The sequence below is a fragment of the Vicugna pacos genome, chromosome 35, assembly GCF_048564905.1.
Source record: "Vicugna pacos chromosome 35, VicPac4, whole genome shotgun sequence".
NCBI lineage: Eukaryota > Metazoa > Chordata > Mammalia > Artiodactyla > Camelidae > Vicugna > Vicugna pacos.
Window position 1 is genome coordinate 15,239,459 of NC_133021.1, and position 25,335 is coordinate 15,264,793.

General features: G+C 43.7%; 1 protein-coding gene and 1 long non-coding RNA gene across 14 annotated transcripts in view; one reads left to right on the plus strand and one right to left on the minus strand.

Annotated features, from left to right (window-relative positions):
* Nucleotides 1-50: 50 nt before the first annotated feature.
* LOC140691487 (uncharacterized) lies at nt 51-10,054 on the minus strand. 2 transcript variants are annotated; one of them, XR_012067143.1, is made up of 4 exons: nt 9,824-10,054; nt 8,555-9,013; nt 2,460-2,557; nt 51-897 (listed from the first exon to the last, which is right to left on the minus strand). It is a non-coding gene; the product is annotated as an uncharacterized lncRNA (long non-coding RNA). The 2 variants fall into 2 exon arrangements; XR_012067144.1 differs by lacking the exons at nt 51-897; nt 2,460-2,557 and adding an exon at nt 8,004-8,381.
* Nucleotides 10,055-10,288: 234 nt separating this feature from the next.
* Nucleotides 10,289-25,335, plus strand: part of CREM (cAMP responsive element modulator) — a 51,654-nt gene continuing 36,607 nt past the window's right edge. Inside the window, exons 1-5 of one of the 12 annotated variants that reach the window (XM_072955413.1) lie at nt 10,289-10,499; nt 11,348-11,481; nt 14,788-14,866; nt 17,394-17,493; nt 22,787-22,904. In XM_072955413.1, coding sequence (XP_072811514.1) covers nt 17,450-17,493; nt 22,787-22,904 — 162 coding nt within the window. In that variant the 5' untranslated portion in view covers nt 10,289-10,499; nt 11,348-11,481; nt 14,788-14,866; nt 17,394-17,449. The remainder of the gene's footprint in view (nt 10,500-11,347; nt 11,482-14,787; nt 14,867-17,393; nt 17,494-22,786; nt 22,905-25,335) is intronic. The other 11 variants (XM_072955406.1, XM_072955412.1, XM_072955404.1 and 8 more) reach the window with 11 other exon arrangements.

Sequence of the window (25,335 nt, forward strand, 5' to 3'; positions counted from 1 at the left end):
TTACTTGTGTGTTTAATATGTCTTACAAGGTTTCAAAAAAGCAAGCATACTTATACATTTAAAGTCTCATTTATTAGAGAATAACAGTACTTGAATTTGAAACCAGTCCAGTGAAGTTTGCTCAAAGATGCAGGTTTACGTTCCTGAGTATGAATTTGGTCTTGAACATAAGGTCAGAAAAGAGTGCAATTACAGTTACGTTTGATAGTGTTGGACATATTCCCCATCTAATGGGCGGATACTTTCCAATATTATCTCCTGCTACCCACCCAACTTATCCTGTTACTAAACTAAAATTTTCTCTGTTTCTAGAAGAATCAGGTCCCTTAGTGATTCTTTGCATTTGTGTACATTGTCCCTCTCTCAGGACTCTCGTCTGTGGAAGTTGTATTCCTCCTCCAAGACCCTGTTCTCCCAACCATCCTAACCCTACCATCAAGCTGAGCTAGTATTGACAGTCGTACTTCTGCATGAACACCCTCCCTTTCATTCTGTAACATATCTACTCACATATAGATCACCCTGACTAGACGTCAGGCTCTGTGAAGGGTCTGAGAATTTATACTACTTGGAAGCATACAAGTCGCCGCTGTTTCATGGATGTGGGCAGAAGACAGGAAACTCTCGGATCCAAGACAAAGACTTTGTTACGTACGTCACAGCGGGAAGCATGGGCTTCACATTCACACTGGTTTCCCGTGTCCCCCAGCGAGTGCCACAGGGGTGACTTGAAGCAGCCCAGGTGACTGTTGAGTCCATGGCGGATCTGTGTTATATCTGAGGAACCCTGAGCTCAGGAATCTCAAATCTTTAACAATCAGCTGCTTTGTAATAGCCTGTTTGCTATTCAGCATCCTTGAAAATGTGGTCTGGAGCAAAAGTAGTCAGTGCTGCTGTCTGCAAGATGAACAGAAATACGAGAGAGCCACGGGGAAAATCTGCCAACACTAGACTGAAAAGCTACCGAGCAATGACTATGTGCAAAACAGCAGGGAAGATATAAGAAGGCTGAGACATGACCAATGGGACACTCAATGACTGTTGATTGCATGAACGAATGATTTGAGTAAGTGGGAAATTACTGGGCCACATGGGTATGTGTATTTCCATGACAGACATGTTTGCCTCTAGTTCCATATTCCTGCTGCACAATCTAATGTCCTTGATTTTGGAAGTAAGCTTTGGAATCAATTATTAAATTGATTTTGTTTTCATATTTTTTTTGGGGGGGAGGAGGTAATTAGGTTTATCTTTATTTATTTTTAAAGGAGGTACCGGGGACTGAACCCAGGTCCTTGTGCATGTTAAGCATGTGCTCTACCACTGAGCGATACCCTCCCTCTAAGCTGGTTTCTTGACTGGCAATGGGCCTCATGTGAATCTGGTTAGCATGGACAAGTTAAACTTAGGACCTTCAGAGTCTCAATAGCAGTTAAAGGAGACTCAGTACTCTGCCTCTGCCTTGCCTTCTGGCCTTGGAGGCGCTCCCTCTCCTGTGTGTACTCTATGCTCCAGCCATATCAGTCCTCCTGCGCTGCCTCAGACCCCAGACGCCTTCATTTGCAGAGCCTTTCCACAGGCGTCCTTTGCCCAGAACAATTCTGTACTGACTCTCCTCCAAGATAACTCCTTCCCATCCTTCAGGGTTCAGCTGAAAGCTTCTTGTTCAGAACCAACCTGCTGCTTAGACTTGATTGAGTTCCTGTTTCATGTCCTTGATCACAAGTGTCATCAAGTAATTATTTGCATGATTGTTTACTTAATGTCTGTCTCCTCCACTTTTCTGGGTGGGGACCACGTATATCTTGCACCATCGTATCCTTACACGTGGTACAGTGCTTGAGACACGGTCAGTCCTAATAATTACTGTTGAATCAATGGGTGGAGGAGCAATGTTGAAGTTGACCATCACCACTGCCCCTAACTTCACTATGAAATATGAATCTGCCTCTGAGGCAAGAGGGTGATATTAGTGTCACTGCATTCACAGCTATGATTAGCAGTCATCGCCAGATGTGCTCTTACCTGTGGAGGTCTGATGCTCATGTAGATCTCAGTGCAATGGGATCTCAGCTCCCTTGGCCAGAGAACCACTAACAATTGACCATTGAGATCCATTTATTCATTCTTGATGTATTTGTTTTGTGATCCAAAGAGCATCTAGTTAGATGACTGATTACATTATACATTTAACAAAAATATCTGAGCCACCATGGAGAATAAAGCATGAGGTAACTCTCCAGCTATGTTGTTCTGTTATTCAACTCATCCATTGAGTTCTTTATTCCATTAATATTAGTCATACCCAATATCCAACTCAAAAATATGTATTTTTGCATTGTTTCCAATACTTTTCCTTCTTTGTCTGAAGGTTTTTAGTAAGTGCATTTGAAATTCTTATTCTGTCTGATCCCACCAGTTTGCCTTTCTCTGATACAGCAGTTCTATGAGTGGTTTACCTGAATCGTTATCTTGCTGTCAGAGGTTTTGTAAGTTCTCCCCTGGTGCCTGTATGTATTCCTTGGGACTGTCAGCTGCCTTGGCTAGTAATGTCCACCTGAGAGAAAGAGAGAAAAGCCTAGATGTGGGTTTGTGCTGCTCCGGGTGAGCTTAGGACTTGGGAAGAGGGGTATTTCATGAGAAAACTCTTTATTCTTTAGGAAAAGATTTCTTAGGTATGACACCAAAGTCTTGATCCATAACATAACAAATTGGGGGGAGGGTATAGCTCAAGTGGTAGAGCACATGCTTAGCATGCACGAGGTCCTGGGTTCCATCCCCAGGACCTCCTCTAAACATAAATAAATAAGCCTAATTGCCCCCCTCAATAGAAAACATAAAATAACTTTGATAGACTGGATTTCATAGAAGTTAAAAACTTCTTCAAAAGCTGTTATTAGGATAATGAGACAAGCTGAGATATGGAGAAAATACTTGCAAAACACATATATAGTAAGGACTTTTATCCAGAATGTGTAAATAATTCTCCAAAGTCAATAGTAAGAAAATTTAAAAAACAATTAAAAAACAGGCAAAGACATTTCACCAAAGATATAGAGAGGGCAAATGAGCACATGAACACGTACTCGGCACCCTCAGTCATTGGGGAAATGCAAATAAAAACAACAGCGAGATTCCTCTGTACGCCTACAGGATGGCTAACTGTGACATAATAAGAAGTATGTACTTGGTCACTGCACCGGGTTCCTGACACAGAGCTCCTAAGACCCTTGTGATGTGCTAAGCGTTAAGGATGCTGGGAGTATCTTTTGTTCTAATGCTTTGTCTTTGGCTTCAGTCCCTGATACAGAGCCCCTCAGTCCCTTGGAATTTCCTGAGTGATAGGAGCATCTTTTGTTCTAATGAGCTGACTCTTGGTGGCCCCCTGGGTGGCGTCAGGATGAAGGCCGGTCACCAGAAAGACCAAGCCATGATTAGAAGCTTGGAACTTTTGGCTTCGGGGGAAGGAAGGGGGCTGGAGTTTATCTACATGATGCAGCCTCCATAACACTCTCTAAACTACGCGATTCTGAGAGCTTCCAGGTTGGTGAACACATCCATGTGCTGAGAGGGTGGCACACCCCAACCTCAAGGGACAGAAGCTCCTGCACTTGGGACCCTTTCAGACCTATGTTTCTCTTCATCTGCTTGTTCATCTGTATCCTTTGTAATAAACCAATAAACATACATTTTAAAAAAACCCCAAAACCTGACCATCCGTAAGAGATTCTGTGAATCTTCACGGCAGTGTATTAGTAAGGTTTCTTTTATCATTTAAATGTTTCCAAATTCTGCATGCTTACAGCTCAGATTCCGAAGCCCCAAAATGAATCTATATACAGCCAGTCTTAGGAACCAGTATTAAATTAGAAGTTGTCGTGCCTGGGTGTGGCATAGCTGGGCTTCCCAATCATAGTTTTTGAGTCTCTATGACAAACATGTTACATTTCATTTTGGGAAAATGAAGTAACCACATGATGGCACTATAACCTACAAAGTAAGAGGCTGCTAATTTATGAAGACCAAGAACTTGGTAAACTCTAGTTAAAGTACCTATGATAAAGGAGCACACTTAAAAATAAGGCATTTTATATGCAAAATAATGTGGATATCATTTCCCTTCTGTTTTACAGACACAGTGGCTGATCTTTCATTTCAGGTGCATTTTTTACACGGCTCAATTGATAACAGGACCTCAGTCCGCATCTTTCTAGAAAACAGTAAATAATCATTTCCAGCACATGGCACTGAACTGTATGAATTGAACAAAAGCAAATAAACAGGTATTTAAGAGCCTAATATGAGGTTGCAACTGTTTGGGGAACTACTTACTGCATTCCCCATAATATCGTATATTCCTATCAGCGATTCTAAGGAATAATTCAGAAGTTATTAGGGAAAAAGTGTTGAATAAGACAGATGCCATCATGGAGTTTATATTCTGGCAGGGGAGACAGGCTTTAAATTATGGTAAGTGCTTGAAAAGAGAAGTCTCAGTAAAATGAAAGTATATGAATGGTTAAAGGGGCTGACTGTGGTCTGCCAAGAAAAGGGAAGAGACAATGAGCTAAGCTCTGAAGAATAAACAGAATTCACTAGGCAAAAGAAAAGGAAAAGTACTATAGTCAGAGGGAACGGCATGTGCAGAGGACCTGAGGTGGTTTGTGCCAACAACTGAGAGCATAAAAATCCATCCTATCTTGACTTTCACCAGTCAAGAATTAGTTCAGAATATTTTTTTACCAATTCATTAATCTCTGGACCTGAAACTTGTATCTTACTTATAGATTAACTGTATTCTAAAAGTCTGATGAAAAATTAACTGTTTAGAAAGAAAAACATTTCTCCACTATAACAATAGTAGAATAGTACTAAGAAGCCTATTTAAGCCATAATGTAATCACTATTGACTATTCTTCTCAAATGAAGTCTATCCTCCATAGTTCTTAATGTGGAATTATACAATACTTTGCATAGTAGTATGGATTATAAGTAATTAACAAATAGAAGAAAAATAAAGCAGAAGTAATTTAAAAAATTATTTTGTATGCTGAGGATGGACGATGGTTTAAGTAGAGACACATTTAGGTCATTAATTGACAATTCTGTAGAAATGCTAAACAGAACTTCTTTGCACATTAAAGAGATCTTTAGAGGCTAAGGGCATCCTGGGGGTGTGGGACGCAGGCATAGCCTCCCGAATGAGGGAGGGAGAGAACTGAAGCCATGGCGGGCCCAACTGTAAAGTGAGCACTCAAAGGCCGAATGGGAGTGTGGCAAGTATAAAACAGCCTCTCTCCTCCAGTGAAGAAAGTCATAGGAGGAAGGTAGATCAGACTTTTTCCCCACCTGCATGGGTGGTGAGGTCTGTCAAGGACATTTTATGAGGTAATGGTTCCTGTGACTTACAAAGCCGACACTAGTGAAAAGAGTCCAGCGAGAACTGACTCATCACTGATGTGTAGAGGCGACTGGATGTTTTACAGGGAGGATGGGAGAGCGGGAGAGGGGTGAATGGGTCTCAGCAGTCAGGGAAGCGATCAACTACCAAAAGCCGGAAGGCAGGGTTGGGTCCCGTGCCCCTATTCACGTGTGTTAAGTGGTGCTAAAGGAAGCTCCTAGGACGCAGGGTCTCTGTCATTAGGTGTTGCTGGGGCAAGCTGTGATTCTATGGGCAACTCTGAGTTTTCTCAGGCAGGCACTGAGTGGGGCTGGGGTCATCCCAGCATGCGGCCATGAGCTGTTAGAAACTAAGTTTGCTTTTATTTAAGTCTTTAGAGGCCAAGGGTAGAGGCCTAAGTGAGAAAAGGGCTCAGTGGAGAATTTGGTCCAGACGAGAATCTTTGTCAGCCACAGGGGTGCTGAGAGGTGGCAGTGCACAGCGGGCTGTTACAGACCTGATTTTCACAGGCTGTAAGCCCAAAACGTGAGACGTGCACGTATTAGGGGTTAAACTTTAGGTGATTTCTGAATGTCTCTACCTCTCATACTATTCTGTGATTACGACATAAAGTGACTATACAGAGCAGTAATGATAGCTAATATTTATTGAGCATTTTATGTGATATGTATTATACTAAAGCCTTTACATTATTTATTAGTTAACTTATTCCTCACAAATATCTTTAGGGGTATTATGATCCCTCTTCTGCAGCTAAAGGAAACAGGCTGAGGGAAGGGCTAAGGTTGCAGAGCAAAAACGTGGCACAGGGCTCTTTACCAACATGAAATAGACTGACAATGACAATCTCTCTCTTCCTCATAAACTGGTTTCTTCCTTGCTCGAGTTGTTAAGGGCTTGAAGGGGGCTGGGTATACATATAAACAGACTTCTTCCCTCTTACTTTTTCTCTCCTATTCTCTCCTCCCCACCTCCCCGCCCGCAGCCCTCTCTGCAACAACTCCATTTAGGATTCCAGAGCACCTGACCCCAAGTCATAGCACTGACAAGTCCTGTGTTCCCTCTTCTTGGTCTGATCAGTTACCTGCCTCACCATGAGTCAAACCAACCTGATACTTTTTACCCAGCTCCTGATCTGTGTGTTCAGTTTGGCTCGCCTTAACTTCTCCTGAGTTTTGACAACTGTCATTTCAGTGTTATGGAATTTAGTCCTCAGAATTTAGTCCCTGACCACGCAGTTGTTGGAATGAGCTCTCTGTTCCTGAAGGTGCTGTTTTATTTTAACCCAGTAACCTAATCCTCTTGTAAAATGGGGCTCCATTTTCTTTAACGGGTTTTATATAATAATCTTTGGATTTAACTCTGGGACTAGTTTCAAATTTCTTTTTAATAGTTAAAAAGATCTATAAAGTACTTAGAAAGCAGTTCATATGCTCTATGAATTATTACTGATGTCTTTACATGCTACTGTTCCTTTGGCATCTTGATACATACTTAAAAATATAAAAATAAAAGAAATGTGAATTATTATTATTCTACCAAAAAATATTCAGAAAACAGAACCAAGCCCCTACATTAATTCTATCAAACCCTATACTGCAATTCCCAGGGTTGAGCACAGGTCAGTTTTAGACAAGCTTCATAGTTTTCCGGTCCTTACCTCTCTCTGAAGACAGTTACAATATAATTCTGTGTGGAAACAGTAAATCCGGGAGGCAATTGAATTTGTTGTTAATTAAGAACATATAGACAAATATTTGAAAGTAGATTATCATTGTATTTTTATGATTTTAAAAAGTAGACATGATAGGTTAATGACCACAGACAAATTTTAAAGAATTCAGAGGCCTGAGTTTGTATTATGATATTCATCCTTTAAATATCACTCTAAATATTCTGCTAAGTTCAGAGCACATTAGCATTGGAAGTTTAAGTTTACCAAACTCAAAAAACAAAGCACACACACCCATATATAAAAGGATATTTCCTACGTTGGAACTTACTAGAGTGAAACATTTCTTGCCAAACAGCAAATTGGAGACAACATAAATCAAGTACCTATTATTCGGACTTGTTTTACCATTCTCAAATATTTAAATTTGGCACCCTGTATTTGTTAGAGTCTTAAATCCTAAAATTTGAATAGAAACGGGCTGTATAAAATACTTCAAAGTGAATTTGTTTTCTAATCCTCTTCTGCAGTAAATTAGTAGAATAAACACAGTAGGAGGTAATCATCTGAAGGATGCAAATTCCCAGATCTCTGCTGTAATGGAAGCAGTAAAGAACTGAGTCACCAGTCCTGGATTTTAGCCCTGATATTACTATTTATTAGCCAAAGCAGATCTCATAACCTCTCAGCCTCCACTTTCTAACTTATAAAGCAAAGAGGTTGACTTAGATTTTTAAGGCTTTTTCTAGATCTCAGATTCCACAGAAGTCAATTAAGGAACTTAGGCAAATCATAAAGTATGCATCATGGCTAACACTTATTTACTGCTTACTTTGGGCCAGGCACAAAGTTCTACATACTTTACATGAATTAATTCTCACAACAAACTGTGATGCAGGTACTAACATTCTTTTAAGAAAAGACACAGTCTCTGCTTTCTGGGCTTTATGATTAAGAATATGTACACATAGGAGTGAACTATTGGTAGTATAGGGAACATAGTAAAAAAATATTTTAAAAACAAGAAATTGCCATTGCTCTGGTTCTTGTGGCCTGATATTAATTTCTATTCTGTGACAGGAACAACTGTTGTGGATACAATTCCTCCTGAAGTGATGTATGGTAATTAGATGTGAACAAAGCTTGGATTTAGACTAGGCCCTGCTCGGTGCAAATTATGCAGATACTTTTTGACACCACGGTGGCTGGTCATACAAAATGAGGCTGCTCTCTGACGATGCTGCTCTTCCTCACCCCGGAGAGCCCACTTTCAATGTCGCTATCATCTTCAAGCCTAAATATGAGAAACTGAAAAAATCGGTTACTGGCATTTCTAATCAAATGCTTGAATTAGTTGCAAGAAATGACCCCAAGAGGCAGGTGATTTGTCTCAGGATCCCCCAAAGATGCCCACGTCCAAATCCCTGGAACCTGTGAACATGTTAGGTTATGTGGTAAACGGGAATTAAGGTTGCTATCACCTGGTTTTGAGATGGAGAGATTGTCCTGGATTCTCAGGGAGGGCTCTCTGTCATCACAAGGGTTCTTTTCAGCGGAGCAGGGAGGCAGGGGAGAGAATCAGATGGCAGCTCACTGGGAAGGACTCAACCAGCTTTGCTGGCTTCTAAGATGGAGGAAGAGGGCCACAAGCCAGGGAGTGCGGGTGGCCTCTACAAGGTGGGGAGGGCAAGGAAATGCACTCTTCCTGGAGGCGACCCCTTGATTTTAGCCCGTAGAGCTGTCAGGCAGTAACTCAGTGTTGCGGGACTTTTTCGAAGCAGCAGCAGGATACCACATGTCCCTCTCAGACACCAGCTACCGTCTCCTGTTCTCGGGAAGGGCAGGTTCTCATCCCTGCTTTCAAGGATTTGACGGACTCTTCTGCTGTAGTATATGCTGGTTTCCACTGGTACTTGCATTTCAAGCCTGTCTGATGGATTCTGTGTAAGAATGTACTTCGTTAAAGACGCTTAGGAATGAACAAGCAGGTGGAGGACAATGTCCTGGGAGGAAAGTGACCACAATTCCCCCAAGTAGCCTGTTCGTCCAGCGTGGGGTCAGCCTGACCAGGTGAAGGTCCTGAGTTTTCAGGTTTAGCGATCTGGTCTTTTCCCTTCTCTCCTTCTGTGACCCCTTCCAACTGGGCTGAAGGGAGCTGCACCGACTACTCACAGACAAACACCCAGCGCCCGCCCTGCCTTAAGCACCCGCAGGGCTTGGTCAGTGTCTGAGTTCAGCTTTTTATTAGGTTGGGAGCGCCGCTAACGAGGAGCCTGACTTTCCTGAGGGGGTGGGGACGCACGTCCTAGGAGGAAGGAGCGCAGAGTCCGGTCCTTGTGGGGAGGGGGGTACGGGGACCCACCAGCTGCGCTTGTCCCCCGGGTAGTGTCGGGGGCGGGGACGGGGACTCAGCGGCCAGCGCTCGCCCCCCGGCCAGTGTCGGGGGGAGACGGGGACTCAGCGGCCAGCACGCCACCACCGTCCAGCGCCGAGAGGTCAGGACGCCCCGGAGGACGCACGGCGCACAGCTCCCCGCCCCGCACCCGGGACCGTGCTCTCCTTTCCTTCTCTCAGCCGCCGTCCAAGCAGCGTCCTCGGCGGCGGCCGGGGACCCCTCCTCGGAGCCCGGCCGGGACCGCCCCCGTGGGCAAGCCCAGGGTCCAGCTGGACGAACGCGGAGCTCTCCTCCCCCGGGCGGGGCCCCTCCTGCCCCCCAGCCTTCCTGTCCCGTCACATCTCCCAGTGCGGACCTGGCCAGTCCCCGTCACACCGCCGCGCAGACCAGGTCGCGGAAGGCAGCTGGCAGGCCCTCCGAGCTCGCGGCCCGCGGCGTCAGGTGGGGTCAGCCGGCTGCGGCGCGCAGGGCTCGGCGAGCTGCGGGGACGCCCCGAGGAGAGGCGGCCTCCACATGGACGCCGCGGCGACCGCGGTTACCTCAGTTTCTAAGCGACTGGCCACCCGGCATAGGCGCGGCGCCTCGGGTTTCCCGCCCGCCCCAGGCCCCGCCCTGGCCCCGCCCCTACACGATCTCCCCCCCCCCACCAGCCTACTTCCTCCTCACGGTCCCCCGGCCCCGCCTCCCACACAAGGCCCCGCCCCTCCGACCAGGCCCCGCCCCGACACCCCGCCGCGTTCCGTTCAATTGTTGGATTGTCGGCGCCGCACTCCCGCGGGCCGCCGGCAGGGGGCAGGGCTCGAGCGCAGATTCCCCCGGAGTCCCCGGGGCAGGCGCGGCGCGAGCGGGCGAGCTAGCGGGCCGGCGGACGCGGCGCCGCGGTGGGTCGCGCCCAGCGGGGAGGCCGCGGCGGCCGCATCAGCGCTGACGTGAGGCGACGTGGGCCGGCGCCGGTCCCAGTGGGGCTCGTCGTCCCTCCTCCTCGCGTCCGTAAGCAGTGACGAGGCCGCTACGTAAATCGCTTCGCGGCGGTAAGTGGCGCGCCAGCCGGCGGGGCCCGCGGAGCCTGAGGCGGCGGCGCCGGAGTTGGGGCCGCGCGGGTCCGGGCGGGCGGGTCCCCAGGCGGGTACCAGAGCCTGCCCACCGTTTGCCCCGCGCCGCCCCCGCGGCCTACGCGCTCGGGGGCGCTTTCCGGAGCGGCCCTGAGGGAGGGAGGCGGCGGAGGAGCGCTTCCCGGGCGCCGCCGGACCCCGGCCCCGCGCCCGCGCGCCCGCGCGCCCGCGCGGGGAGCAGTAGTAGCGGCCGCCGGCCGGCCGGCCCGGGCGGAGAGACCGGGCATCCCCAGGCGGACCCTCGCCGGCGCCCCCGGGGCACGTGCGGACCCCGCCGCGCTGGGGGCGGCCCGGGGGCGCGGGGAAGGGGCTCTCTCCCTGGCCCACGTTCCCCCGGTCTCGGTGCTGCTTCCCCTGCAGGAGTCAGTCTTTGATCCTCTGAACTCAGAGGAACTTTTTCCCCCCAAAGAAAGGCAAATTGCAAACAATGTGTTTTCGCCAACTAATACCAAGTATTAAAGCTGATGTTAAAAGAGCTGCTTGTGGATCCGGGCACAGCTTTTAGGAGGATACGTAAGTGGGCTTGGCCCGGGGCGAGTAAGCGCCGAGGGCATTGTCCGCTGAGTGCCGGGTAGTCCGGGTGCTCCTGCACAGGTGCGGGTGCTGGTGCTGCCCGGCCACCTGCGGGTCCACGCGGGGTCCCCGCGCTGACCCGGAAGCCTGGTGACACAGACGTTTGTGTGCGCGCTTTGTAAGCGAATAAATTTTTATTGAATGTATAAACAGAGGAGCTCTTCAGTCCTTTTGTTTTCACATTGTCCCCGAAGGTTGGTGAAACTTGCTTGTGCTGGTGAACTTAACCAACTCCAGACTCCGCAGACGACTCTCTTCCCTGCTGAGGCCAGCTACTGCAGGACTACGGTGTGAACGCATGTGTAGAATTGCGGTCATTTCACGAAAAGTAGGGAAGAGTTTCCTTCAGAGTATTAACATTCATAAGGAATTCTGAGTGAATCTTTATCAGCATAGACGTGTATTCCTGACCCAAACCATTTTCCGTAGCCTGGTATTCTCTACAGGTTAATACTGGGCCAGAAAAGTAACCCAGGTTTACTGTTGAAGTGGGTAGTCTATGGGACAGTGCTCAAATGTGTTGTCCCATTTAGACAGACTTTTCAAAATAAAACTGAACAATGAAAACACTTAACAGCCGAATCATTGATATTTTGGCGTGCAATCAACATGGCCTGTTAAGGAAATAAGCCTGAAGTGTCTGAATCCTCAGAACTGTTTCTACTTTATTGAACTGATGTTGACATACATGAAAGTTAACTTTGACAAGTTATTGTACATTGAATACAATTTCAATATTATCAATACAGATACGTAGATTTAAAAATAAAAATTTCAGGGAAAGTTTCTCATCTGTTTCGCCTATGTAGAAATAAGCATTTAAAATAATATTGTTAATTTCCTTTTAAAGAACACATAAGGCATTTAAAATACTTTTCACCATAGGAACTGCACAATAAAGAGTACCCTGTTTTGAAGAGTAAATCTTTCATTCATGGGTTTTCTTTTCATGATGCTCTAAGATATCTAGGAGAGAAAAGGGAGAATGAAGAGGAAAACCTAAGGATGACATTAGTGAGAATTTATCTCGATATTACTCATGAGACAAATTGAGTGTCTTGGTATAATTCAGCTACAGCAAATTGAAAAAAAAATCTCTGCACATCTCTCTTTTGACGCTCCCAGGAGTGTTACAGGAAATTACTGGCAAGGTGTATGTGAAACAATTTTGAGAAAAAGCATAGACTAGTAAGTTACTTGGGACTGTTTAGATAATTGCCTCACTGGTGAGGATGAATGCTTGCCTCCAAGAAAACCTTACTAGTGACTTTTTTGGTAAGGCTCTTTTAAAGTCTCCCAGTTCTCCCCAAATGGGAAGCATCTTCATGCATACTTTTTGGACAGTGATACAACCAGACCAATCAAATGTCAAAATGAAATCCTGTGAAATTTTAACAGTGGGGCTTATGTGATTCTAATATTTTTGCTTTTGAGAATTCCATATAATAAACTTGGTTTCTTCAAAGTTACCTTAAGGAAGTTTTGTTTGTTTGTTGTTGTTTTTTTAACATAGCAGACTTAAACCATCTTAGCTCAGAATGACAAATGTCATAGTGTTTTGCTCATATTCTCAAACAGTCTCAATTTTTTAAATTGAAAGCACAAAAATGATTTTTTTTGGCTTAGAAATGCTAAGGAATTTATATCCTAACATTGATTGTGGTGGAAGCTTCCAGCTCTGGAATCGAGGCAACTATGTCATACATAAAGACATGTGTTGCTGTATGTGGACGCTTAGGATGCTTTGTACCTCTGAAAATTGTTGGAGGAGTGAAATTTAACTGATTTAGGCATGTTTCTGCACTTAGATACCAGTTTGTTCACATACACAGGATAGGACCTATCTAGGTAAGTACAGTAACGCTGAAATTCATTTCTCTGAACTTCAGCTAATTCAAGTGTCTTATCTACTCTTTCTGAGATTTCCTAGTTAGTAGTCAGTGCAGTTGTACTTGGTGTGCAGAGAAGTGCTGTGAAATGTACTGAAAGTGCAGTGACGAAGCTGCTGAAAAGAAAAACCCTGCAATGTCTACAAGCAAACAGCTGCCCCTAAAGACTGAAAGTTTTGTTTCCCTTCATGAAGAGGTAGGGGGTGTTGGAGAGGTGGAGGTAGGCCATGATTACTTGAATTTCATTTCCTCCTCTGCAGTTGTTTTTCCTGTTCATTGACTCTGAAGTAGACAAAAGCAAGCGCCAGGTGGGAAATGAATTGGAAGAGATGCTTGACTAGTTAGTCCTTCGGTAATTTTAGTAAAGAATTAAGACTTCCTAAATAATAATAGGTATCTGAAGCAATGAAATTGGAGTGACCTTATGTCTGTATTAGAATGCTGCCTGATTTTCTATGTGGTTCATATTTAAAATAGTAAAGACAGTAGTTATAAGCGTTTCAAATAATTATTTACAAGTACTGCTCCTGGCTACTTCTGTTTTCACACAGAAGTGTAAAGATTGTTACTTGAAGATTATTCTAACTTCACTTCGCAAAGTTTACAAAACTTTGAGTGGCATAATTTCCTATTCTACTGTGTTGCTTCGTTTTTCCTGTGCTTGTCTCCTTCTCCTGAAATGTGTAACAACCATAGGCTCAGCCCTGCCAACCTCGGGTGTATGGCCTTTTGTAATGATTGTTGACTCTTGAACAACATGGAAGTTGGGGCACCGACCCCTGCACAGTCAGAAATCCCTGCGTAACTTTTTTCTTTTTAATTGGAACATAGTCAGTTTACAGTGTCGTGTCAGTTTCTGGTGTACAGCATCATGTTTCAGTCATACATATATATACATATATTCCTTTTCATATTCTTTTTCATTAGAGGTTACTACAAGATATGGAATATAGTTCCCTGTGCTGTACAGAAGAAACTTGTCTATCTCTTTGACTCGTCCAAAACTTCCCTAATAGCCTACTGTTGACCAGAAACCTTAATAACATAAACAGTCAACACATATTTTATACATGTATAATATACTGTACTCTTAAAGTAAGCTAGAGAAAGGAAAATGTTATTGAGAAAAACATAAGAGATACATTTACAGTACTGTACTGTATTTACTGATACTTTAAGTTTACATCATCTGTTTACAAGATGAATCATTTGTCAGTACCAATGTCAGGACTGTCTTAGAAGATACAAAATGCTGTAGATGTTACACATACTAATACTAGGCATAAAAAAATGAACCGATAATGTGAGAAATGTGCATTTATTTACAGGGATAATGATTCATGCATTGATGACAAAGCAGCAGCAATGTGATTGCTTCATGGTCGCCTAGTGTAGTTGCCACAGTTGCTCACAGCAGCCTAGCCTATACGCTAATGAATGAGTCAGTATAGAAATTTATGGCATACAATATTGTAGTCATATTCATAATGTATTGGAAACACTTAAATTAAAATTTAAAAATAGCCCACTTATTTGTGGTGATAGCTGATAGGCAGTTTCTCCAATTGTGACACTGTACAGTAATGTAATTCTTTGAAAGCAAAGTTATAAAACAGTAAGAAAACTAATACATTATTAAATTTATTTTAAATATCACTCACCTTATGACTTTGTGAGGGTAGATTTGTGTCATAATTTTATGCATTCATGGCATACCTTTTTCTTAATTGTTTTGATATTTCTAGGCTACGAAGTTCATCTGTCTTTTCAAATTGTTGCAAATCTCCAACATTTCCCAGTATATTTATTGAAAAGAACCTGCAGGTATGCAGACCCATGCTGCTGAAGCCTATGTTGTTCAGGGGTCGGCTGTACATCTCCCTGCCAGCTCGCCTGCTTTTGCCCAACTTTGTAATCCACGTGGTTGAGAAGGACCAGCTATATAATAGGAGCTTTGTATTCTCCCATTATTGTTCAAACCTTAGTTGCTGTTGCTACTTAAATTATAGTTAACCTGTGAAGACCTGCTTTCCCAAAGAGCTGAAACCCTTCTTCATCCAGAACCCGAGAAATAGGCTGTACTTTTCTGTGCTCTCTTCCTGCTTCCGTTAGAAGTGTACTGCCCTTTTAGTCCACGTCCTTGTCTTTTTGTTTTGATCATGCTAATTGCAGTGGGGTTTTGGGGTTTTGTTTTGCTTTTCTTGCAATAACCATTGCTAATAAGTGATAGAAGTCAATGCCCAGATCAGCCTCCATTGCTGTGCTGTTTATAGCGCATACTGCTCTTGTGTGACCACTGCGAGTCGAGGACAGAGGAAGCAGGAAAAGGAGGGAGAGGGCTCCCAAATCAGGGGGCTGAGTGAACGGCCATGTCAGTTCCTAACTGAGATTAAAGTACAGCAAGAGGGGAGACGTGGAGCAAGGGAGTTGAGGTTAGTTAAACTTTTTGGGCCTGAGGATATGTGAGCACATGGAGTATGCAGATATGTACAGACTGGAGCTCAGAAGGGCGAGGTCCAGGCTGGAGGTGAGATGTGAGACCCATTGAGTGGGGATGGAGTGCCTAGGGAGAGAGCATGGAGGTTTCTGTGACTGGAAGCCCTGGAACGCCAGCCCTCCCAGTGGGCCCAAGAGCCTGTAACGAAGGACTGGGTAATTTGGAGGGGAAACATGAGCGTGGTGTCCTGAAGAGTTCCAGGAGGATGGCATGTGGGGGTTAGGCAGTGCTGGGGGTGTTCAGGGAGGTAGGAACTGAAAGTCATCCTCTTAGATTTGGCACGCAGGAGATCAGTCGGTGATGACTTCTTAGTAGTTGGGACGAAGTAATTCTCTGATAAGCCTGAGTCAGGACTAGGTGTATCTGGGGGTCACTATCCTGTTGTGAGACTAGTCGTTTTCTCTCTTGACGTCTTGTGGCCGTGGCAGCAGGAAGCTGGTAGTGTCTTCAGAGTTGGCGCCTCTGGGGAGAGGAGATGGGGACTGTCCCTGGACTTCACCAAGTACCTCTTCTCCTTTTTGAGTTCTGAATCCTAATGTACTACTTATTCAAAAGTTTAACTTTTGAATAAAACTTTTGAAAGAAAGTGGGATTTCCAGGAGAAATTGGGAGTGACTTACCTTACGTGGTGCCATGTTCACCATTATTATTCAGATAATATCATCATTATTCCTCGTTCAAACGTCTGGCTCCCTCATTAGAATCCACGCTCCTGCTGTAGGGGAGCAGGGACATTTTACTGTCTGTGTCTCGGTGCCCTGCATAAGGGGCTGGCCTATCACGGGTGCTGAGCACTGTTTACTAAATAAATGGCCCCTGCTTCCATGGTTACATAGTCCTTATGGAAGGAAGATAGGTGTCCCCATGTGCAATGCCAGCACAGTACAGCACAGAAGAAGGTTTAATCCAAGGGAATGGCACCATTCTTGCTTTTTGTCCACATTGTGGGTGGCCTGGTTCAAATGCCCTGCCCTCTCCCGTTGTCCCTGGGGGGAGTGTGCAGGTGGTAGCAATAACCTTTGTCCCTGTGCCCTTAGTGAGGGGCAGCAAACCTGCCCATTGACTCCGTTTCCAAGTTGGTTGGGATGATGTGACAGCATTTTCGAGGCACCACTTGGGAGGGAGCCCTGAGAGCAGCCTGTCTGGCCACCTGCCCTGGTCCTGGCCTCATTGCCTGGAAGGTGCTCCGGGTCGGGCCTGTTGTTCTTTCAAACCTCAAGTGCACTGAGGGCTCCTTGCTCTCCTTTCGTCTTTCTCTTTGCCAGTTTTCCCTCATTCAGCAGGTCAAGTGTATATTTTTAAAAAGATATTAGTAAAAAAAAAAATGGAGTTTACTTGTTAGAGTGTCTAAAACAGTTTTTTAAAAATGGATTGACGGCCCCTGGAGGAGACTTAAAGAAACTCTTACTATTTAGTTTGGAATTAAAATTCTCAGATAAAACCCAGGTTTGAAGTTAAGGTAAATGAAAAATAGTCGACAAATTTGTCACAGTGGAGTTAAATTTAAGAAAATGATAAATTCATTCAGTTTGCTAAGTGATTATCATCATTTTTAAACAGCGGTACCTCTGAGCCATGTGTGGTGTGCATCAAATGATTCAGACAGTGTTGCTTTCTCTTCAGTAGAGAACAGCCTGATCAATAATTAGAAATTTTTTTCTCAGAAGATGAGGAAATTGAATACAAGTAACTTTGAAAGAAAATATGCAGTTGTTTTCAGCTTTCTATGCTGTGTTTTTTCAGTTATGTAGAAATCAGGGTATTCTGGGGTATTGTGGTATAGTTTTGAGAGATTTTAATTTCTTTAAATAAAATTGTATAATCTCCCAATTCAACATTATAATTTTACTGCAGGCTAAATACAGAAGGAAACGGGAAGGAGCGAAGCACTGATTACAGATGTCTTAATAATGAGCAAATGTGGCAGGAAAAAATATATTAAGACAAATCTCAGGTAGGTGGATATATGTTTTCCTCTTCCTTTGAAAGTTCAATTTAGAGAGCGTAAGGTTAAAATGATGGTTAAAAGAATGGTATGTATCTATGTATAACAAGTGTGTGTGTGTGTGTGTGTGTGTGTGTGTGTATTATAATAATAGGATCACGTGTATCCACATTACTCAGCCGCTCAGTTCCGGCCTCCTCTTCTGCCGAGTACCGCACTAGGCGGTGTGTGCACTGGAGGACCTTCATGCTCAGCATCTGAAGTGCTGACCTCTTTCTCACCGGGGAGACCGTGTGCAAGGATGAGGGCAGAGTTTTCTTTCTTGCCTGTAGTCTACACTTGTACCCAACATTGTAAAACAGAGGGAAGTCTCTACCAATGTTTTACGGAAATCCAAATGTTATTTTTCATGTTTTCTTTTAGTTACTTTTAGAGACATTCCGGTTTATCAGTTGGCTCTAACTTCAAAAAGAAAATGAATTTTCTATGACAGTTTTTGTAAAACTATTTAAAAATGGGTAATAGAAATGGCTTTAATAATCTTTCCTTTTGCAGCTGGATTCTATTTTTAAAAGAGGTGAGAACATTTTACAATGGTAAATATAGTTGCTCTGCAGTATAATTTGTCTTTGCAAATTGGATACAACTAAAATTTTAGAAGTTATTTGTTAATTGTACAGTTTAATTATAATTAGGAATTTTTGTCTTATTTTTCATTTAGATATTTTTGGCCTGTGTTCCTTTTCTCTTTTTTGTTTCTGTCTTTTAGGAACACTTTTCTGGGTATCTATGATAATATTTCTTTTAAATGCTTTCCCTTTTTCTTCTCGTTTTTCCTTCTCCTTAAATATCTTGTGTGTTCTTGATACACAGGTATGCCTAAGTAACTTTGGTCATTGATTACCTCAATATTTCTATAATCATAAATACGATTTTTACAAATATATTCCTTTGTATTCATTTCTTGAAAATATGTTGCACAAATAGTGTACAGACAATACTGTGCTGTTGTACTTCAGTGTTTTGGGGCGTTATTGCAATATGATGTAGATGTTCTATTAAAGGCCTAGAAAATAACAGAGTAAGCAAACACAGTTCTATCCCCCAAAAGTAGGTCATCCTAGAAGTCTTGGAACTTGTGCTAATTTTTGGATCCTGTTCTTTTAAAACAATAGTTATATTAACATTTATTAAACATTATTGGGATAACATTTACTTTTCTATCGAAGAAGAAAATGGCTTGCTAATAATATAAAGAAGATTTCAGAAGAAATATTTAACTTGGATAAGAAAAGAATATTGCAACTACTATTAATCATTTATAAGTTTAAATATACCCGTTTTAGCAAATCCTTATCTGTTCTTTAGAATTATGGCACCAAATATTTGCCAGTATTTTGTTTACTCTTAGTTTATAGTGATTAATGGGCTTTTTAATTTGTTTTAGTTTTTTATTGTTTTATCTCATATGTTTTTATTTTAAAATATTCTATAATTTTTATTTCCTAGTTGGTCTTTTTCTTTCTAATTTGGATTATTGTATAAGATTAAAATATTACATGATATATTTATAGATTATTAATATTAGTATAATTATATTTAAAATTTGTTACAGTAAGTCAGCTTTGGGGGAAATATCCTATGATACACTTCTTCAGTTTTTGCCATGACAAATGTAGTGAACATTGCAGGATTGAAATGGATCTCTCTCATACACTGCATCTAATAAGCTATGTCTGGACTAGCTGAGGCCAATTTGCAGACGTTAGTGTTTATGTACATCATTTCCAGCTGAGGTCTGGGTCCTGTATCTCCTATGAGGTCGTATTTGAAGGTGCCCAGTACAGTACTTGACCCATGTGGAGCGTTTAAATGTTAGTTGAACCTTCTGCCCCGAGTCCTGCCCTGGGGTTGTCTTTTAGTGGGTGTAGGAGGTTGTGCTGCAGAGAGTTGGCTATAAATCAGCAGGAAAATCTTGTTTGGAAATAACAGAGTGTACATTTTAAATTGGTAGTGCTGACCCAAACCTTACTCTTCTGTGGATGATTTTTACCTTCAAACAAAGTGATTTAGTATCAACTTTTATTGAATAACATGTACTGAGCACTATGCTAGGCACTCCAGAAGAATAAAATGGGATAAAATTGGAGCCTCCCCAGCCTACTGTGAAAGGCAAAGTGTACCTAAGTGAAGACCGTGGCAGCAGTTGCAGCATATACTCAAAAGCACACTGTTTCTGAGACTCACAGACACAGAGAACAGACTTATGATTACCAGGGGCAAAGGGGGTGGGAAGGCCCAAATTGGGAGTTCGAGATTTGCAGATACTAACTACTGTATACAAAATAGATGCACAACAAGTTTCTTCTGCATCTTCTGTGTAGCACAGGGAACTATATTCAGTGTTTTGTAGTAACCTCTAACAAAAAAGAATATGAAAACAAATATATGTATGTTTACGTATGACTGGAGCATAATGCTGTTCACCAGAAATTAACACAACAGTGTAAACTGACTATACTTCAATTTTTAAGAGACAAAAAGAAAAAAAAGGACACCGTTTTTGTGAGATGTTATCTAAACTGGACTACTACTCAGGGCACTGGCTGTGGAAGGGACCCTGGGGTCACAGTCACAACACCTCTTGTTCACCCTCAGTTCTGCTGTCTGTTATGTGCCCTGTAAAAAGCCACATAAGTTCTCTCTGAACCTTATTTTTATCACTTTAGTAACATCTAACAGTTACATAGTCTTCCAGAGTAGTTGATTAATTGGCTTAGTTAATGATGATGGTAGATTCTGTACAAGGCACTGGGAATACCTTGAAATCTGAGATGTAATCTCCGTTGCTCACACCAGTGGTGGATCTCTGGGGACAGACGTGCATGATGCTCAAGTGTGGTAATGGGGGCTGCACAGGGCGCTTTGGGAGCTCACTACAGCTAATTCCACTCAAGGCTATTAGAAGAGACTTTTGAAAGATGGTGTCCTTGAGCCAGGCCTTGAAGAACTAGGAAGAATTTGCCTGTCACACAAAGAGGGGGAAGGGCGTTCCAAGAAGAGGGAAGAGTAGATGTAACAGATCAGAACTGGGGGAGTAAGATGTGTATTTGACCCAAAAATGGCTTATAAGGAGGCTGGGATGCAGGTTGTGGAAAGAACAGAGTGATGGGACACGAGGCTGAGGATAAAACGGGGTCACATTGTGAAAAAGGTGGGACGGCAGTGTGGGTTGGTAATTGAGAATATGGACTTTGGAGAAAGACCTCTGTTTGAAACCTGGCTTTGCCCCTCAATACCTCTGAGGTAGATCAGAGTCCTAACTTCCCTATGTCTCCTTTCCCTCACCTCTAAGAGAAGGACTAGTTGTACTGCCCTTACAAGGTTGTTAAGGATTAAAACTAGTAGGCATTTGCGATGTGGTAGGCGCTTAACAAGTGGTAGTTATAGTTCTGATTATTGTAAGAAGTTTGGGTTTTGTCCTGCAGTAGGAAGCCCCCAAAGAGTTCTGAGCAAAAATTTGTGTTTTAGAAAGATAACTGGCAGCAGGGAGAGTGGTGGCAGACTGTTCTTTAGAAGGTGGAGTCATCCCACCTGCTGATAACCCTGTAGGGATGAAGGGGAGAGGGTTTCAGGGGTGACACTCAGGGTTCCACTTGGGCAAGTGGGTGGGTGGTGGGGCCTCATTTCCTGAAACAGACTCAGAGAAGGAATGTGTTTGTGGAGGAAGAAAAGGAGTTTGTTTGGCCCCGTTGAGTTTGAAGTACATGCAGGGCATCTGTTTGGAGAAGTTAAATGGGCATTTGGATACATGCTTTTGGAATCTGAGAGAGACCTCTGGGCTGGAGATCTAGATTTGAGAGCCTGAAGCTAAAAGCTGCTGTTTGGATCCAGAGAAAATGGATGATATTACCCAGGGGAGACTTGAGAGCGGGGCAGGAGGGCTAACCAGAGCCCCGGGACCTGCAGTGTTGACGGGTAACGCTGAGTAGGGGCAGGAGTTGTCATAGGAGCTCCCGGAGACACTGTCAGAGTCGGATGAAAGTGGAAGGTCAGCACCATGACTTTAAGAGTCCAAGAAGGAGTGTGTCAGCAGTTTTGAGCACTGCTGAGGCTTCAGACGAGAGGACTTAAAATGAACGTTGAATTCAGAGACAGATTGATCACCTTTACTAGAGAAGCTGTAGTGAGGCAGAGGCCAGTTTGGAGTTTTTCTGGGATGAGGTAGGAGATGAAGAAATGGAGGTAGTGTTGGCAGTTCTTGAGGGTAGTTTAGAGGTGACAGGAAAGAGAGGGTCAAGAGAACAGCCAGAGAAGCGCGCCTGGTTCCCTGTGTGTGTGTATGTGTGTGTGTGTGTGTGTGTGTATATGTGGTTGGAGAGACATGAACATATTTAAATCTTGGTGGGAGGAAACCAGTGGAGCGGGCAGAGGGGGACTGACAGTGTCCTGAGTGTGATGCCCCTGAAATTTTACGTGATGTAGATGCTGGAGACCTAGAGCGGAGGAGGCCCCTGAGTGGGGTAAACATTCTCTCCTCTCTAGAGCAGTAAAAGCAGTTCTTAATCGGTCCCATCCAGACTTTCTGGTTGTCCTCATCCCAGTCAGCTCTGCCTCCTGCCCACCAGATCTCAATCAGGTCCCTGAGGCTCCCCAACGCCTCCCCAGGCCCTCTGCCGCCAGCTGCTCTGTGACTCCCTCCCCTTACAGCCCTCCTTTCCCTGTTTGGCGAATCCTCCTCATCCTTCCCTGCACACCTCAGGTGACCCCATCCTCAGCTGACCTCAGCATCATCTGTTTCCCAAAGTGTTTATTTATTTATTTATTTTTTAAACTTTTTTTTATTGAGTTATAGTCATTTTACATTTTACAATGTTTTGTCAAATTCCAGTGTAGAGCACAATTTTTCAGTTACACATGAACATACATATATTCGTTGTCACATTTTTTTTTTTGGCTGTGAGCTATCACAAGATCTTGTATATATTTCTCTGTACAATACAGAATAATCTTGTTTATCTATTCTGCATTTTAAAATCCACGAAGAAAGTGGCCTGCATATTTTTGGTGTATGTATAAGCGCATTCCCACAGAACGTGGTGGGGCTCCCTTGGCAATGCTCCCCTGCAGTGAGGAAGGGGCCTTCAGTTTGGAGAGTTATGATTCTGCCACGAAATCTGTTTCTTGAAAAAACTAAAGTGGTACAATTGGATGATAGAAACGCATATCAGAAAGCCAGGTGAAAGCAGAGAACCATCTCAGATAGGGCCTTAATACTTCTCCCTTTTTATTGTCTTTTCAGACAAATGGAAACACTTGACTGTCAGCAGGACGGAGGTGTACCGGGCTCTGTGGCCGAAAGTGAGTCTGCTCACCTGCAGGCGCAGACTGGCCCAAATTCAGCCCCCACTTTAGCCCAGGTAAACCCAGTGTGGGCAGCAGGAGGCACCCCGGAAAGCTGGCCTTGTGGGTTCTGTTTTTTTGCATTTGACCTTGAGTTTCCCGTCTCCTGGTTCTCAGCCACCTTACTGATTTGACTTTGTAGCGAAGATAACGTGTTTGAATTACTTTGCGTGAAGGAAAACAAAACCCCTCCTTAGTTTGTAATCCTCAAATTATTATTTGAGAGGGTCGGTGATTCCAAATGGATCCAGTTTTATATTCTTTGCTATAAATATGGCAGAAATCATTTGTCCAGTATATATTTGGTTTAATCTTTACTTTCGTTTTAGTTAACCAATAGGAGTTAGCATTTGTTATTCAGCTCCTAAACTTTATTTCTGGGATATCTATAAAATAGGTGCTAAAAACAAACGCATCTATTTAGCTCATCAGATACCTCCTGAGTACCTCCTGTACGGAGGCACTGGTCTGGGGAGATGCATTTCCCAGCTGTAGGTATCGAATGGGCTTAGTGGGGCGGAGATGTTGGAGTGATGATTCCAGCAGTGTGAGAGGCTGGAAGCTGTCACGGAGCAGTGACAGGCGTGGTTGCCCGGAGTGTTTGTAGAGGATTTTACTTTCGGGCTGGACACAGGGTGAGTGGAGGCCGCCAGGTGGACAAGGATCAGGAAGCATGCTGCAGGCCTGGGAAGAGTGCGCAGAGGCCCAGGGGCGGAGAACGGGGTCAGGAACTGTAGTGTTGAGGGCCCGCTTGTCTGGCTGGGAGGTTGAGCTGGTCCAGGTCTGTCCTGAATTCTAAATGTTCTTGAGATGTCGTCCAGGGTTCATCGTGCTTCAGACCCAGCGGCCGGGTGGGGTTAGACTGGAAGTCAGTGCCCCTGCGTGGTGATGTGGACGAGCAGTAGGCAGTATCTCAAGAAATAACGGAAAGGGCTGAGGGCTGATCTGAGGGCCAGGGGTCAGGGGGACTTCCTGCCCTGTCTACCCGACTGGTTCCTGGGAGACCCTTCTCTCCCAAGGCGCCCCCACCTGCCCTGGGGGCCTCTCCTCACAGGTGGTCCTCCCGCTCCCGCCCCCACCCCCGCCCCTGCTCCCACCCCCGCTCCCGCCCCCCCACTCCCTGGAAGACAGGCATGCAGGCCTTGGCTCTGTTTTTTAAATGCAGCCTTTTTCTTGTTAAAAAAAAAATGCACGTTCATTGTAGAAAATTGACAGAATATATATTATTGTAAAGAAGAAAATTAAAGCTATCTATACTTTTCATATCCAGAAATTTAAGCTTTGTTAGCATTTTGGTATTTATCCTTTAGTCTTTTTATCTGTGTAAACAGAATGCACACATAATTTTTGGTGAATTTGGGGTCTTCTAGAGTTTTTATAACTATAATTCCTGGCCTTTCATAACTATAATTTTATAGCTATTTATCTTTTATATAATTTTGTAACTGTCATTCAGCCCTTTTGCTGCACATCTTCCCTCTCCCTTTAGGAAATGGCTCCCTGTCCTCCTGCTCCCAACCTCTGGTCCTGCACAGTCAGAACGGTAGACCTCAGTATCTAAGAGTGGGGGCCTGCGGCCTGTAGGCCCCCAGCTGTGGGAGCCTCAGTAAGAAGTTGCTGGAGAGGTCAAGTAATATGAAGTGTGTAAAATAACCTTGGATTTATGAGGTTTTCGAGTTGAATAGGAGTCCAGTGAACAGAAACCAGGTTTCAGTAGGAGAGAGAATAAATCAGAGGGAGAGGAAGTGGAAATTGGAAGTATAGATTCTTCAAGCAATTTTTCTGTGAAGTAATAGAGGAAGATGGGTCTGTGAAACAGCAGTGAGACGTGGGGTGTGGGAAAGTTGGGAGTGTTAAATAGAAGGGGAGATAGAGGTTTATGAGAAGGCTGATCTCAGAACTAGAAGAAGGCTATGGTTTACATTTATAATGTTTGCTTCCTTAAAAACCTCAAATGTATCAAATGTTGATAGTCATTAAATCTGGATAGCAAGTTTATGGACTTGCTGTATTATTTTATTGTCTAATAAATTGTCTCTGTTTATTTATATATTTTAAATATTTGATCAAAAATAAATTACAGTTTTTATCTTTCACATACTAGGAATGTTAGGAGATTAAGAAGGAATCTGTATGCTGATTTGTTGATTCTTTTGGTTCAACAAGAGTTATCCTCTGTGGACACGAGACTACGAATCCTCCGTGGATCATGGTTTAGTGAAGAGTTAGGGCATAGTTCTTAGCAGTCAAAATTTTCTGAACATAATTATTAATTTAGATTCTTGTGATGCCTGAAGCTGTTCATTTATGAGGATTCATCATGTTATGCAGTATTACGTAGGTGGAGGACTAGGAAATGAAGCTGAAATCTTTATTAAGCCTGTAATGGATGCTCAAACTGACGGGCTTTCCTGAGTAGTTCCCGATGTCACCATATGTACTCTCCAC